General features: G+C 38.8%; 1 protein-coding gene across 4 annotated transcripts in view; it reads right to left on the reverse strand.

Moving 5' to 3' along the window:
- The window catches only part of ARMC3 (armadillo repeat containing 3), a 126,287-nt gene that overhangs the window by 36,473 nt on the left and 71,704 nt on the right, over positions 1 to 18,110 (reverse strand). For all 4 annotated transcript variants that reach the window (XM_011963844.1, XM_011963842.1, XM_011963841.1 and 1 more), the window contains one exon: positions 3,451 to 3,700. In XM_011963844.1, coding sequence (XP_011819234.1) covers positions 3,451 to 3,700 — 250 coding nt within the window. The remainder of the gene's footprint in view (positions 1 to 3,450; positions 3,701 to 18,110) is intronic.

The following is an 18,110-nucleotide window of genomic DNA, read 5'->3' on the forward strand; positions in this document are numbered from 1 at the left end:
ACTATTTGTGCTTCTGAAAAAAATCTCATTATTTGATTGCTAAAAAGTTTTAACTATGTAAAAATGCTTTAGAATGTGTCTATCTTTAGGTTTCTTAAATTCAGTGGGGAAAAATCTATTGCAAACCCTTACACGCAGGAGCCCGGTTTTTGGGCCCCAGGAAAGTATCCCAGGGAGGTCATCCTGATTTTACGTGGGACGGGGACTGCAGCAGGAGTCTATCCTCTCACTGCCCACATGTGGGATGCCCGATGCTTATTCACTTTGCTCCTGAACACTGACTGTTCATTTGGCTCTGTGATAGACAGAATAAGGGGCCCCCAAAGATGTCCGCATCCCTGGAAGGGACTCTGCAGAGATGATTAAGGGTCTTGAGATGGGGAGATTATACTGGATTAGCCAGGAGGGTTCAGTGTAATCACAAGGATCTTTACAAGAGGGAGACAGAAGGTGCTGGAAGCAGAAAAAAGAGACATGATGGAAGCAGAGGTTGCAGTGACACACTTCGAAGATCCAAGGAGGGTCACAAGCCAAGCAACGTGAGAAGCCCCTGGAAGCTGAAAGGGCAAGGACATCAGACACAGCTTCAGACTTCTGACCTCCCCAACCATATGATATTGGATTTGCATGGCTTTAAGCTACTAAGTGGTGGTCATTTGTTACAGTGGCAATAGGAAGTTAACACAGTCCCTAAGGTTGAGGCCGCATGAACCGATGCCAGCCAGGACCCCCCACGTCACTGTGCATGGCCACTAAGTCAGCACCACAGCCAAAGCAACACTCAAGCAATTCTCCAGGGAAAGGCCCATCTTTGCTATCCATACAGTGTCTTCTCTTCATTTCTTAAAGGACTGAAGAGGAGAAGAAAAAGAAAAGAATTGGATAGAACTCCATTAATTACATTATTAAAAGACATCACTCACGTATAAAATTATTCCAATCAGAAAAAAAAGATTGGGCAGAGTTCTTGTCTCATGTCTAAAATGTAATGCTGCATTATCTATGCACCTGGAGGATAAAAAGAATGTTCTTATTCTACCAGCTTGAATGTGTAGTATCCTAAGGCAAGATCCCCGTGGAATCTGTTCCACTTTCAGTCACTCTCATCGCAAACACAGGGGCCCTGGTGGGGCTTACGTGTTATCACACATTACTTGGACAGCTTAGAAAGTTCACTTGAAGCATCCTTATGCTTAGCAAGCATAAGGTATAATATGAGATAGTAATCTAACACCACATGTCTTTTAGGCACATATTTAATTTATTCATTAATTCCTCCATTTATATGTTCACTCATTCATTTAACAACTGTTCATTCAGCATATATTATGTGCCAGGTATACATTAATGACATGAACACAGGGAATCTCAGTTCCCTTCCCTAAAGTCTCAAGGAGCTTGTAGTCGTTTACACAGAACCATAACATTCAAAAAAGGAAGACAAAAGTTGCAATGGGAGCATAGAGAAAGATGCACCCTAGTTTGAAAACTGAAGAAAGGCCTCCTAGGGGACAGGAGGGTAGAGCTGGATTTTGAAGGAGAAATAGGAATTTATCAGGTGGGGGAAAAGGGAGAAAGCAGAGAAATCAAGCAGGTATAGCTGTGAGAGCAGAGCATTCTGACATAATTACAAGCAGTGTGGCATTTTTGGAGTGAAGAGTTCCACCTGGACAGAGTTGGAGCTTACACCTTTAGGTAGGCAGGTGCAGGTCACGAGGGGCCCTGCAGATGGCACTGAGCAACTTAATGTTCCCATTGAGGATGTGCAATGCTGTGACCAGGGTCACAGGTTAGAAAGATCAGCCTGGAGCCAGTAAGGGGAATAAGAGGGGAGGGAAAAAAGTAAAGGGTCTCCCGCATATTCCAGGAATTAGGTGGGTGCCCCTGCAGGCTGCATGGAGGTATAAACAGGACCCTTGTTTGTCACTGTGGTCCTGATACGCAGCAGAGCACCTGGCATGCAGTAGTTGGTAAATACATATCTGGTGCCTACCACTACCTGAGTGGGTGATCACAAATGAAGTGAGTCAATGGGAACAAACAAGGGAGACGGAATAGAGATCAAAGAGACAGGAGAAAAAGATTAGGCAGTTATTTGAGCAGACAGCATAGTGTGAAGCATGGGCTCTAGACCCAGATATGTTCTCATATCCCTGACTCGCCTCTTACCAACTCTGCTTTGAGCGTATTTCTTTAAGCCTCATTTTCCTTATCTGTAATATGGGGATTACAAACATACCTATCTCAAATGAGGCTTAAATGCATGTAAAGTGCTTAGCACTGGCACATAGCAGATGCCCAATAAATGTTGGTTTTGTTAATTTTATGGGACAGAGAAGAACAAAGTCCCAGGCTGTTCACATGAGTGCCATGGTGACATGAAAATGTGAGAAAATTGAGAAAATAAAAAGATGTTTGTTGATTTAAGTTCAGTTGTATTTTTATTCTTTAAGGAGGCAGAGTCTTTTTGTAGAGATGTGGATCTCCCTATGTTGCCAAGGCTGGCCTCGAACTCCTGGCCTCAAGCAATCCACCTTCCTCGGCCTCCCAAAGTGCTGGGATAACAAGCGTGAGCCACCGCACTTGTTTAAATAAAGTTTTAAATAAAGTTTTTCTGAAGATTTAATAGGATCACCATAAACTATCAAGGACATTTTTATATAATAGATTTTCAGAAAAATGCAGTTGTATGTTTTAAAAATAAGAAATATAAGAGAAACACAAGAGTACATATAACCCACATGTATAATTTAAAGAGTCCTAGTAAAAAGCACACCTGTTTGTCTCCTATTCAGCTTAAGAGATGACCATTTCAATGACACTGAAATTCTACCCGATTACATGCCCCCCTTTCTCCCTACAGAAGCAACCACTTTCTTGAATTTCGGATTCAGCATTCCCTCAATTTTCTTTATAGTTTTAACTTATATGTATGCATGCCAAAACAGCATAGTGCTTAGCTTTGCATCCTTTTGAATGTTACAAAAATGGAATCATAAGTATGTATTTTTCTACAATTTGTTTTTGCTTGGCATAATGCTTGTGAACTCATCTCTGTTGACATGTGGGGCTGTAGCTCGTGGATTTTCACTGACATGAGATTCTGTTTTATGGCTACAGCACAATGCATTATCCATTTTCTTAACAATTGGACAATCGGTGTGTTTTCAGTTGTTTAGATATTTTAAACAATGCTTGCTGGTACACAGAGGCAACAGATTCTCTTAGGTTTATACTTAGAAACAGAATTGCTGGGTTTACAAGGCATGGTCACCTTCTTTGCTAATAAACCAAAAAAGAAAAGACAATGCCAATTTGTTTTCCACTGTTTTACTAGTTTTGAAGGACTTAAATGATAGGTAGGTTCAATCACTTAAAAATGTTTCAAAAGAATCCACCAGTAGGTACTAACCAGAAAAATGAGAGAACACATGTTATTAAAATCCTCACCTCTGTCCGGGCCTCAACGTCACACGCAGTTGCAGCGACAGCGAGAGCAGCTTTGCTCTGCACGACTGTGTTTGCAGAACGCAGTGGGCTGATGATAGCATGCATGATGTCGTGATTCTGTATGTTCAGGCGCAGGGGCTCCTGCATGGCCATGTTCGTTAATACTGTAGCAGCGTTGGCAATGGCTCCATCTCGTTTACTAGACAGGACGTTTATTAATGGATCAATACCATCAGCTTCAGCAGCAGCGCTGAGTAAATGAAGGAGAAATGAATGTGATTCATCTGAATTCAAAAAATTATCTTTGGAGCATGCAACTGAGCTGCTAAAACAAATGAGTACAGAAATACAATTTTAGAAATAAATTAATTTGCCATGCAGTGAACCCAGAATCGAGCACTAGTGATTTAAACGGAGTCTGGAAAATTTTGAGCTATTAATGAGTTTAAATAATTCTTTTTCTACTTGTGCAGCTTTTGTTTATGGAAAAATATATCATTACTACTTTTTAGAAACCTCAGAAATAGATGACTACTACTTCTTAAAAAAATGGTACAACCATTATTATTATTTTTATTTACTTATAAGACCGGGAAATTCTATTGAAAGAAACTCTTATATGATTCCACACATGAACCATAAAATTCTTAGAAAGTTTTCTTGAAGATAACATATTCCTACCAATTAAGGAAACAAAAGCCTTACAAAGTAGGAATGAGTGAGCATGGGAACTCCTGATTTAAGTTAAAATTCATTAGCCTGTCTTCCTCTTCTTCAAATCAGGTTGTTAACTGCAGGCAAAGGTTAACAGAACCAGCAAATCATTCTGCATGAGAATACTGCTTTTACAAATTAAACATTAAAGATCAAAGTCATGATGTGGATATCAATAGATAATTTTAGTAATGTAGGCATATTCAGTTATTAAATTTCCTGTCTCTAATATAAAAAGACTACAGTTACTACTAATATACTAACATTTTTTCACAATTAGGTAACCTGTATCTTCTTTTAAGAGCACAGAATAGCCCCTGTTTTTGAGCACCTGGTTTTCCCAGGCAGTCTCCCATCCAAGTTCTAGCCAGTCCCTACCCTGCTTAAGCTTCCAAGATCAAGCCAGGGTCGAAGGGCTCCAGACACCAGCTGTCCTGGTTTTTAAATCAGTTTAAAGTTCATAGGTAGTAAAAATAAAAATGAGAGCATTTTAATGAGTGGGAGATAATTTAGCTATGTTCTTCAATGTTTGGAAGTGCTATAAATAGGAGATGTTCCAAGCAATAAGATAAAGAGAGCATCCTGGTTTTAAAGGGAGACCCAAAATTCTGTTTTCAAAATCCATTTAAATCATTATAGTAATAGAAGTCAAGACAGTAAAAATACTTGAGATGTCAATAATATGAACATCTCTTTCACGTTTTTGACACTTTTTTTCATTTAGGATTATATAAGAATAACCAAAATTAAAAAAAACAATTGAAGCTATATGATTCAGCCCATCACCCTGTATTGTGATGAATTAAATTTAATTTGGTACTGTCACCTCAATTTGCTTATTGTGAAGGAGGACTCACAATCTCAAGAAAAGAAGTTATGACAATCGTCCATCAGAGAGGAGGTAAATGAAATCTCCATAAAAAGACTGGTAGCCGTAGGTGTAAGGAGGCTGTGGCTGTGGCACCAGCTCTGAAAGAAACTGAACCACAGTGACTGGGCAGGAATGTAATGAAGAGGGACAGCAGCTCTGGAGAATGAAGGGCTCAGTTGGTGTCACCCTCGCAGGACCACCTCCCAGCCTGGCTTATATAAACCAGTCCATCAAACACACCACATCCCACAAAGGCAAAAGCAGAGCCTCGCTTCATTTCTACTCATTCTCCAGTCCTTGTACATTTAACCCTTCTTTGATATCTCCCATTCCTTCTCTAGGATGACGTCCCTTAAAATTAAAATTTTGTTAGATGACATGGAACCAAAATTTACCTCTACAAAAATATCCAAAGACCTTGCATCACTCACTATAATAGCCCAGGGGTCAGCATTTAATTTCCTTTCCTAGGGGATAAAATAAGCATTCTTAAGATAATTTCACTTTTCATCTTCTCTCCTATTATTAATTGGCATGGTGTTCATTAGCTTTTATGAAAGAGGGAAAAGTTGGAGGTTCTAATATATTAGTTTATCAGAAACATCTCATATTTTTACAATGGAAATATTGAATACTTTTTACAACTGCCAGCAAAAATGTTAAATTATACATATTTTCTAATTAATAATATATACGTAACCTCCTCAAAAATCATTTTTTCCTTTAACTTATTTTTCAGGTATTTAATGCAATCAGCCCCTTAAACCGAATACCTTGTATTTTTTAATCATTGTAAACATGGCTTGGCCAAAATGCATGATTCCTTTGTCACTTGGTGGTTTTCCTTGAGAATGTTCACTTTTTAAAACATCCTGGAGAGTTAAGAAAAAGCATACAATTGCAGGGTACTTCAATGGCATCCAGGATAGAGGCAGAAGTATTTTAAGTAAATGCATACAATAAATTCTCAAAGACTTTGTCTTTTGTGTGTACCAGGGAGTTTCTGGAAAACTAAGGGAGTTCTCAGGGTCATACATCATCTTTTTCACTTGTCTTGTAAACTAAGAAACTAAGAAAAATTAGATCTGGAGATACAGGAATTTACATCAGGTTTATCTGAACACTCAGCCTTTCTGCTTTGATTTTGTTTCTTTTTTTCTCCTCTACAAAGGCATGTTTTGACTTGGTTCATTTATATCTCTACCTTCTGCTCTTTTCTTTGCTCTTCATGGAGACAGTAAAGGGAAATGCATAAAAACCTAGCTGTTTAAAAAACCAAAGATTCTAGTACACAGTGGAATATAGCTTTTACTAAATTGAACATAAATGCCAGCACAGAAAGATGAATCGTGCAGGCACAGCTGGCACAACCTGCATTATATGTACATATCTGCCCATAATTTGCTATATGCAGCACTAAGTCTAAAAAGAATAACTGAGATTAACTTATTATGGTGGAAAATTAAACTATTATTCTTACCTTGAAAAAGCTAATTTTATATGTAGAAGTAGAGTGCAGAATTTGTACTTTAAAAAACAAAAAAGAATTGAACAAAATTCTTTTTAAACAAAATTGTTTGTTTAAAAAACAAAAAAGAATTGAATTAATTCTGTTTATTTCAAACCTCAGACATTCTGTTGTATTTTTCCCTGTACACAAGCTGCAGCCTGTCATATTTTAAAAACACATTTCGGTTTCCCAAATAGTATAGCATTATCCAAATGAATGGGATGGAAGTCAAACTGCTTTGTTTTAAAATCCAGAATTATAGGGCCATATGTCATCACAATAATTTGAAAATATTTTCTGATATTTACTATCATTAGTCTCCATCCAGTTGGAGTTTAATCAAGTAAGAGTTTAAAATGTAAATTGGGAAAAAAACAAACTAAAAAACAAATATGGGAATGTATAAAAACATCTGTTTATATCATTTGATATATGTAAACAGAGGTGAAGCTTGACATGCCATGTGACATCAATCTATTAGCAACTCCTGCCTATTTTCCTCCTCCATGTTTCTCAAATCTCTCCCTTCTCTCCATCCTCCCACAGAATCCAATTCAGCACCCTCTCTTGTGGGTTGATATAAACAATCTCCTAAGAGGTCTCTCCTCACCCTCTCCAGTCCTTCCTCTGTCTTACAGCTAAAGTGATGTTTTAAAATTATAACCATATTGCTCCCCTACTTAAACTTTCACGGTTTCCCAGTGCTTATGATAAAGTTCCCAATTTTTTCTTTTTCTTTTTTGTTTTATTTTTAAATTATTTTTCTAGAGATGGAGTCTTGCTATGTTGCCTAGGCTAGTCCTGAACTCCTGGCCTCAAGCAATCCTGCCACCTCGGCCTCCCAAAAGTGCTGGAATTACAGGAGTGAGCCACCATGCCTGGCCTACCCCCAAATTTCTGACATGGCCTCTGAGGCCTTACACAAGCGGCCCCCACTTCTCATGCCAGCGCCATGCACCCCCCCGCCCTCCCCTGCCCTCCCCCGCCCCAGGCCAACTCTTCCTGTTGCTCCGTGCTCTAGGCTTCTCTTGCAGCCAGGAAAATGCCAGGCTCTTTCCCACATTAGGGCTCCCCTGTGCTGTTCCCATTTCCTGACATCCTCTTGCCCCAGGACAATGCCCAGCCCTCGTTCACAGCTCAGCATATATGTCTTTTCCTCAAGGAGGCACTTCTGGATCCCCAAACTGGATTGCTTTTTAACGTGAGCTCAGAGCATTTGTGTGCTAAATATACACATTTCTTTTTGTTTAAAAATATGATGTTCTGGCATAAATGTTTACATCAGAAGAGAGTAACAATTTAAAAATGTTATTTTGCAGCACTCATGAATGGAATTCAGCAGATTTTTCAATCAAATGCCCAAGCCCCACAGTAAAAGAGCACTTACAGAAAGGACACTAAGAACATCACTGAGGAAAAATTCAAACACAAATAGCATCTATGGCTCACTAAAACTATCGTGTGACATCATGTCTGTGTCTTTGCACTGGTGGCCCCTTTGTCCCAAACACCCTTCGCCATCCCTCTGGCACTTGTGGCTGGAGAACACTAGCTCATTCTTCACTTTCTGCTTACCTGTCCCTTCCTCTGCAAAGTCATCTGTGACCATCATGGCCCTCCTTGTTAATCACTCCCTCCTTGTTATGTCTGTACCTGGTACATACCTCTTAGAGGTAATATTTGAGTCTTATTTATATTTTCGGTGCTGAGAAGATCAATATATTTTAATTGACTCGAATCAACTCAAGGTGAGTGAGCAGAAATCCACTGCCGGTATTGAGGAGGAGGGAGGGGGAAAGTGCTTAGCTCAGCTTTAAGTTTGCAAGAAGGGATAGGATCCAGCAACACTGGGATTTCCGGTTTTATCACTTACAGCTGCTCTTGAAATTGGTTCATTTCCTCCCTGCCCTCATGCTTCTCCAATTATACAGTGAGGTAAGTTTTAGATGGTATTGAAGAAATAAAAATTTGCACTTTAGACTTCTTGGGAATATATTCATCTCTTTTATCAAGGGATATCTCTATTTTGTCTTTGCAGACATTGTTGACTCTGTTTATTTGAGTGTGCACCAGATGACACCATTTGGTACCTTTCAGAGTTGAATCCTTGCTGCAATTTGAGGTTCACATTCAACCCATCTGCAAAGTCTGGTAACATGAATCAAGGGTGACCTTGGGCAGAACAGAAATCTGTTTAACAGAGCCCACATACATGGTAATATGTGGAACCCGATGGAACAGATGGTGATATTGGCAATAAGAACCTTGTTTGTTAACAGTGATTACAACCATTCCCACCAGCATGACTTTTCATATGTCTCCGTGAGTTCTGTGACACCAAGGAAGACATATTGGTGGCAGACACGCTGCAAGTGGTCAGGGGCGGTGTGTATGCAGCAGCGACTCAGAGCTGGCATTTTTAAGCCTTGCCGGCTGCAGGAAGTCTGGACAGGTGGAACACTGGACGGTATGATAAACAGGTCTCCCAGTTGTCACAGTCAGATTTGGAATGCTATCAACAGAATTCCTGACTCTTGTTCCAGCCGGTTTCTCAACAAAGGTAATGATCCAAGAAGTGGAGTGTGTTTGCTAAATTGGTCGATTTCTGAGTCCAGAACAAGGATCATCCCACCACAGCTCCACAGCTGCAGGACGCTAGTATATGTGCCCCAAACTCTGGCTGAACTCCAGGATTGACAAAACTAGCCAAGAGAACGTTCTTCTTTTAAATAAATATTATTTAAGAAGTTTTTCACAATTAAAGGAGAGAACCAATTATTAAAATGAAGGTTTTAAAATTAACGTAATTAAAGTAAAGCCTAGCCACAGGGGAAAAAATGTGTTTGCATCTATAGCAAAATAAGAAAAATGCCAAAAAATGCTAGGAAATATGTGAAACCAAATTGATTACATCATATTGATGCACCTTAGCAGGTTTCATTTTGAGACTTTCAGAATTTGCTTTGATGTTGCAGCCACGGTGACATTATGCTTTCTCAAAGAGAAGAGCATGACTGCAAAGAGAATAGCGAGTGCTACCCCAGCACTTCCACAAAGAGCGTGCATGTTTTTGCTACCGATTTTGAGGCAGTCAATCAAAGTCTGGGGAAATCAAATGTAATTTCCTCCCAAGTGACACGGAGCCTTTATTGACCTATCTGTTCAATCACAATACTTCACTTCCATACATGCTACCTTCTGTTTCAAATGCTAGAATGCCCTACTTGTAATTAACTATCTTCCATCAGCAAAGAACAACTCTCTTTTGCATGGCTGACTTGTCTCCTAATAAAATAGGAATGACGGTCAAGGAGTTAGGATATTCATAATAAATGACTTTTGCAGCTACCAAATGTTTCTGTTTAGCCTGGAAATCAGCCTATTTACATATCTGTCAATGACAAGGGAAACAATCCCAAAGTAATTAGAGATACCATGTTGTTGATATTCTTAACTAAATACTGAGGACGCCGAATGCTCTAGTGTGACAGCAAACAAACAAACAAACAAAAAATCCCTGCGCTTGCCAGGACTGGTTTATTCTGAGCAGCTCAGATGTTACTTCTTCAGAGAGCCCTTCCTTGACAAACCATGTATCGTTCTCTAGGCCCCTTTCCTAACCTGGGGCCATGGTCCTCTCTCCACATTATGCTGTTTTAAGTTTACCTATACTGTAATAGTTCTGCAATTATCTTTTTAAAATTACTCATGTACTGCTGGCCTCCCTGACTGAAATGTAGGCCTGATACGTTCCTTTCCTATGGTACCCAAGAGCCTAGCACAGTGCGCAGCAGGTAAAGAATACCTAGATAATGGTAGAATCACTACCAAAAAAAACCTCAAAACCAAACCAAACCGAAAAAAAAAAACCCCGCACTCAAGGTGGTAAGTTCCCTACCTTTAGGGATGCAATGATAACAGCTATAAAGATGAATCACATCTGGCCCCCAGTGGAAGCTGGATTCCAGACTCCCTGTGATACGGTTAGGGGGCGATTGCTTACATGCACAAAATACAGTAGATCATTTCTTTCATAGTTTAAAAAGACAGGATGCAGAGAGACTAAAACTTGCTCAAAAGTAAGTTAATCAACAGAGACCGGGGGGAAAAAAAACATGGTTTTCTGACCTTTAATTTATTACTTTTTACATTTTTCAACCTCTTAAGCTTTAAAAAATATAGTATTTTCAAGAAAACAAAAACCAACAGAATTTCCTTGCTTTAGGACATTATTCCTTAGGGAATGGAAAATGAGAAAGAAGAGGAGGCAGAGGAAGCAGAGAGGAGGAGGCAGAGGAAGCAGAGAGGAGGAGAGGGGAGACTGGTGAAAGGAACCCAGGGGGAAAAGGTGGAGGGAGGGTCAGAAGCAAAGAGAAAGGGAAAGGAAGGGATGAAAGATGACTCCAAAGGTGCCTACTGGAGTGAGTACAAGGAGTGCTGGCCATTCAGTCTGGAGGAATTCAAAGAGATCATGAATTTCAGCACAAGGGAAATTTCTGGTGGGGAAAATGTGGAGAAGTTAAGGGTCCTGGAGGCATTGATGAGGAAAGAATGAGATAAAAGTTGCCAGGGTGGAGAGTAAGAGGTTCAGTTCCTGCCAGCTCCCTGGGGATCTACAGAACAGACCATCTCTGTGAACTGTAAGTAAGCACCGGGCCTTGGTTTCCTCATCTGCAAAATGGGCATGACAATAATATTCCTTCCCCCATAGGACCGCTCTGGGATTTAATGATATATTCCACTCAAGGACTTAGCTCAGTACGTGGCCCATAACTGTCAGCTTTCAACATCATCATCCTCCTCTTAACATTCAGTGAGCCACAGGGGTAGAGAGTTTCAGATCATGTAAACGTAAGATCATATTGCAAAACTTGTGTGTGTGCAGGAAAATTTCATTTTCAGACAATTTTTAGCCAAACAGCCAAATCTCCTACACCTGCAGGGCTAGAGCTGGGGCAGTTTCCTCAGGAATCCTACTCAAGCCTTTCCACTCAAGTGTAATCAATGAGCGGTAAGGACCATTTCCAGAGTGAAGAAAAATCAAGAGAAATGATTAACATAAAAAGTCAAGGGTTGGTAAAAATAAACTTATATAGGTTTAAGTATGCTTCAAATTGAAAGGGGGGGAATCACATAATATAAAGATTTCCTCTGAAAATCAGTAATGTTCGAAATTAAACCTGAAAGAGAGTACTAGCAACTTTAAAAAGAGGTTATGCAAATATCAGTCTCTGCACTGTAGGTAATAAAAGTAGCATGGAAAATTTTCTAATTGAACATTTTATGGGATTCATTTGGCCTCACAAAATCGGTAGCTAATCAAATTCAAACTGTTGGTCAAGGTCAGGTGGGCATCCACTGACATGAAATGGGGATGGGGAATCCACTTGTTCTATTGCAAAATTCAACTTTTCATTCTGTGTTTTCCAAATTCAGTATGAATTTTCCAATCCAGTATAACCAATGTTTAGAATAAGATTCCATCGTCCCAACTACTCGGGAGGCTGAGGCAGGAGAATGGCATGAACCCAGGAGGCGGAGCTTGCAGTGAGCCGAGATCGCGCCACTGCATTCCAGCCTGGGCGACAGAGTGACACTCCGTCTCAAAAAAAAAAAAAAAAAAAAAAAAGATTTCATCAGACAGGGAGGAATCTAGGCTCTAAGGGGCAGAAATGAAAAGCATCCACTCAGTAAACTTGGACGGAAATAATGCAAGAATAATTCTCGGGTTTACCATGAGGACTTCTCCCATTTATTTTATCTAATAATTCCAGAGGACTTTTAAGGTAACACGCTAAATACGTTCTTCCAGAGGTCATCCTTAATACAAAACAAAACCTCCTTAAAAGGTATGAAATTAGCTATGTTATCTTGCCAGATACTCATATTGTGAGTATTCTAATTCAAATGATCTAGAATTTTGCAACAAAGTGATATAAATAAGAATGTAAAACAAAATCTATTATACAAAGTCAAGAGCAAAAAATCAACTCTAACCATAATAGCAATGAGATTTCTTACGTTATGTTGTCCAAGAGTATTACATTTATCCTATCTGGTTATATAGGATAGAAGATGTCCAGCTACCGGTACAACGAATGCGTCAAAACATTTGTAAATGACTATACCTTAATAGGGGACAAAGTCAAACGCAAGCATCTGTTAAACACACGTTTAGCAGTGGAATATTATCTCTAATAGCACCATGTTGAAATGATTTTCAGATCGGAATCTTTTAAAAATGTTTTGAAAATATTATCTCAGGTACACTGGAGAGTCTTTCAAATTAAATTAACGTGCATTTCATTAAACTACAGAGCAGTCCTTCCTTTACCTTTTTTGCCCCTCCCCCAACATCCTCCTAAATGGCCACTAGGGGTCAGTATGAAGACGCAGTTCCTTGCGTTGTTAGAAGGGAAAATGGAACTCTCCGAAAACGAAAAACCCTATGCAACAAAGACAATAGCTGTACAACCTCAGCAACATTAAGTGGAACCTGTACATCAAGTCTACAACATGAACTTGCATTTTTCATGGGACTACGTTTTAATTTTGTAAGTCACTGTGGATTATCTCTATGGCCAATGCTTCTTTAGTAAAAAGTATTCTAAATGACAGGACTACTTATGTAAGTGGGTCTGTGTAACTGGCCAAGAAGTGTGCTCTAAGAATAGGGTGTTAACATTTGTTTTTCAAAGGGTGATGGGACACATGTCTAGCTATTTCATCTCTTCCTGTACGGGGATGGAGAAGGAAAAGTGAAACTTGTGGTTTGTATTTTGCTAACTTTAAGAGATGGTCCCCCCTTCAGAATGGCCATCGTCAGTCCCTGCACTCAGCCTTCATTCCACCATGAAATATAGGCAATTCTAAGGAATAACCATTAGCCTAAAATCAATAGAATAAAAGAAATGGTAACAATAAAGACACAAATACATTACCTTCCCACTAAATTTACTGAATGGGAGAGAGATTTTTCAAAAGGTTTGAAAAGTGCTTTCTATTTCTGCTGGAGAAATTTAACATTCCAGGAAATCACTTCAGATCATGCCCCTCCCTGACAGTACTGAAATGACTGATAAGGACTTCGGTCACTGTGAGTAAATGCAGCACTTATTTTTCTTGAAGCACTAGATGAAGTATTGACTTTTCTTGAAACATTGTGTGAAGTTCTGTATGTGGCATACGTTCTAAAGTTTTCTCTACAAATTGCATGGCATTCTTTGGCATGATACTCCATGAATAATTCTAATAAGTATTAAAATTAGTCAATGCTTTATTTCTATGTTAGTGAAGAGAATGTTTAATACTGATAATACAAAATGACAAGTCATCCATATATTAACGAGGACATTCTAAGGTTCCCAAAGCGCTCAAATGCACATCCATATAATTTGGGGGCATTCTATCTGTTTGTGGAGTCCCTTTGGAGTGTACTGCTTACAATTTCATATTCCCTTGTGCGGTCCTGACCATAGGGAAAACAATAGCAAGACAGTTTCTGGGGAAGAGCTTTGTGTCTCTGGTATTGTAGAAGCTGGCAATGGGCCAGTAATCAATCAATTAATTGTTTTAGTCACCATCTATGTGCTAACATTTGGAACTTTCTTGGGTCACTGCTGTCATGGAAAGTCAAAAGGGGTACAAAAATTAAAAAATAAAAAGCAAAGAAATGGAAAGAAAAGGGTCTCTAAGATTTAGGGAAATAACTCAGTTCTCCATGGGGATAGCATGGATTATGAAGAATCAGGGAGGGACTTATGATCATGCATTTACTGTAACAAAACTTCAGTTCTCACTTTTCTATAGGTATTAAAATAATTGTAGTTATTACTGTTCATATTTTTATTTTGTTAATTGCATTTTATTTCCTAAGATAATTGCATCTTTTGAAAACTATCTAGCCAACATTTATACTAATCTTTATTAGTTCTGAACATTTATTCTAATTTTTTCATGGTTTACTAGTGGCCAAATTTAGTTAGCATTGCCAAAGGGAAGTGAAAAACACTGAACCTTTTTCTTCTTGGAATAACTTGAACTCTAATTCTGATCAGATCCAACAGATGGCAGTGATGTTATAAATTAATAGTTTAAAACATTCTTTTAATATGTAGGGTCTGCTCCTCGGAGAATAATTCTCTCAGTACTTGCATAAATAATCTGGAGCTTTGATATGATTAATTAGATAGAAGCATACAGGATAAATACAACATGAAATTTAGCTGAAAATAATATTTTCTATGTCAAAAATAAACAGTTTTCTCATTTCCAAAAGGCATTACAAATTGATAACTGTCAAAGAGATTAGCAGTATACCAAGAAAGGCTATGTGTCCAAACCAACTAAATGGGTTACATTTTTCTATAAAATTCATTATTGCTTCTCGGTTTCCATTTTTATCTGTTCCTTTCTACGGGCATTGTTTTAGCCTTCTCACTTTTTATTTATTCACTTAAAAATAGTTTTACTTTGCGTTCTCCTTTCACTGCTAATAAGTGAATCTGGCTGTTCTTGTCTCCTTTTACTATGCCTTTATAAAAGGCATAGTTATTTTTATTCTTATTCATTGCCTTTTCATATTTTTACCCACTTTAAGTAATCTTTATTCTGTAGATAATAAAGAATTAGAAGTATCAATAGAAGGCTCTTACAGGGAAGCCTCCACTGTTGCTTCTGTTTTCCAAGTTATGTAAAAACAAAGAAAACAACCCTGATGATTGCTTTCTGCTTTAAGTAATGGCCATTATTGATTGTTTGACAACAGACTTTGTTTGTCAAACACACTTTGTTTTCCTCACTGTCCTTTTACTTTTGGGGGTTTTGTTTTGGTTTTTTTGTTTGTTTGTTTTTTGTTTTGTTTTGTTTTGTTTTGTTTTAAGATGGAGTCTCACTCTGTCACCCAGACTGGAGTGAAGTGGCGTGATCTCGGCTCACTGCAACCTCTGCCTACAGGGTTCAAACCATTCACACTCTCCTGCCTCAGCCTCCCAAGTAGCTGGGATTCCAGGTATGCACCACCACACCCGGCTAATTTTTGTATTTTTAGTAGAGACGGGGTTTCACCATGTTGGCCAGGCTGGTCTTGCACCCCTGACCTCAAGTGATCCACCCGCCTTGGCTTCCCAAAGTGCTGGGATTACAGATGTGAACCACCTTTGCCTGGTCATTTTTTTGTTTTATTTTTGATGTAAGCCTATTTTCCTTCAAATACCTACTATGGGATGGACACTGTTCTAGATGCTTGGGATGCATCAGTGAATTAAATAGATGAAGGCTGCTCCCTTCGTGGATGCTAGTGGTTGGTGTGTAGGGGGGGCGGTGGGGGCCGGATGGTGCAGGGAGGTGGGTGGTACAGAGAATAAATGATGATAAGTGTACTAGGTGAGTTACCTGCTATGTTAGAAAATGATAAGAGTATGTGAAAAGGGCAGCAGGGAAGGAGTGTTGAGAATATGCATGTGTGGGATGCTATCTTAAGCCGTGTGGTAATGCTAAGTCGCTTCACCAAGGTGACATTGTAACAGAGATGTAAACGGGGTAAGGGAGGGAACCACAGGCTGCCTGGGAAGAGATTTTGCAGGCAAGAGGGTATCACTACAAAGACCTAAGGCAAAACACTCCTGGAAGCAGAATTTACTTCCAGGATATATTTTATGTCTGTTTTACTCTACAACATTAGCCCATTTGTAAGTAAAAGGATTCCTTTTGTTAATAACTTTTAAACTACCATCTCACATATCCATAACTCAAATACCTGGAAATTTCACATAACCACGACATGAGAATTATCTGTCGGGGTGGGGAATGGCCTCTGAGAAGCAAAAACGATGTACTTACAGAAGAGGCAACAGGCCCTCCTGTGTGGCTTTTATGTAAAATTCGATAAAGCTGGTATCCAAGCTTTTCATGGACAGAAAGGATTTGAAAGGAACTCTGGCAGGGAGGAAGTTAGAGCTCTGCCAGTCAGATCCACTGATAGCAGTGAAAATGAAAAACTGACAGCTCTCAGAAGCTTGATAAGGAATCAGCAAAATGCATCGAAGGTCAAAGGAGCTGTCCCTCTGAATTTATACCCAGTGAGTGGGACAAGCAGAACCCCTTCCCCGAGGGGTCCTGAGAACACCGCCAAGGGTCACATGGCAGCCACTTAGTCAAAATGGCAACCATAACTTTCCTCACCAAAGTTCAGTAACAGCGTAATCAGTTCAAAAGGCTGAGAGGGAGCTCAATGCAGAGGCTCAAACCTATAATCCCAACACTTTGGGAGGTCAAGGTAGGAGGATTGCTTGAGCTCAGGAGTTTGAGAGACCAGCGTGGGCAACATGGTAAGACCCCATCTCTTAAAAAAAAAAAAAAAAGAAAAGAAAAGAAAAATTAACTGGGTGGGGTGGTGCATGCCTGTAATCTCAGCTACTTGCAAGGCTGAGGCAGGAGGATCGCTAGAGCCCAGGAGATTTAGGCTGCAGTGAGCTACGATTGCACCATTGCACTTCAGCCTGAGCAATAGAGTGAGATCCTATCTGAAAAACAAAACAAAACAAAACAAAAAAAACAGAAGGTTGAGAAGGAAGGATTTTAGAAGATTTAAATTTAAACTTACCACAAATTTTTAAAAGTTTTTTTGGATTAAAAAAGTACATTTTTAAAAACCCACTAAACTTGAATATCTAGGAAACCTCATTCATAAAGAATACCAAATTGGTAAGATCTTTTGGCATGAATTAAGGTGATGATCAGATTACTTTAATAAAGTTGGAAATCTTCTACATAGGGCTATGAATGGTCTGATTATTTATTTATGATTGCTACTAAAATTGCTCATCATCATACTATCTTATTACATTTGAGTGTATTTTTTTGTTATGAGAAAGCAAGATGTGTGAAAATCTGAAATCAGATACATTAGACTATAAATTAATTTACATAAAGATTATAAAATTCTATTTTTAGATTATAAAAAGATTTTAATGAAAAAAAGCATTTGTTATTTTTACAAAAAGGGTTACCACAAAGTACATTTCTCCTTCCCTGGGTTGATTATTTAATTTAGAAAATTTTGATCTACCCACAATTTTCCAAGCAAAAATCTATTACATAAAGGAAATTGCACCAACATTATATGTTACCATGACAACACCAGCGATTACTCAATGCATGAAATGAGCCTCCAATTCCAGAAGATGCCTTGAGTTTAAGAATTAGAGTTTAAAAATTCATTTTAGGCACATTAAGATATGCGTGTAGGAGAAGGGCTGTAGGAGAAGGGTTACATTTTAACATACACAAAATTGGTATTTGCAATGCTTACGTGCATTTTTAAAAATTAGGATAGCAATGATCAAATATTCATATAGCTACCAAATGCACCTGGAGGAAGTTAACTTTGGGTTTTTGCCTCCTATACTACTTATGTGTGACAGAAAAATAGTTAGAAAACCTTGATTCCAACCACACCAGCAGCAAAGCCACGATGCCTCCTGGGGAGATGATTGAATGGACAGCTACTAAAAGTGATGCCAGAAATACTCACCAATGCTGAGTTTAAGCTAACAATTTTTAAAA

The sequence above is a fragment of the Colobus angolensis genome, unplaced genomic scaffold, assembly GCF_000951035.1.
Source record: "Colobus angolensis palliatus isolate OR3802 unplaced genomic scaffold, Cang.pa_1.0 Scaffold63, whole genome shotgun sequence".
Lineage (NCBI taxonomy): Eukaryota > Metazoa > Chordata > Mammalia > Primates > Cercopithecidae > Colobus > Colobus angolensis.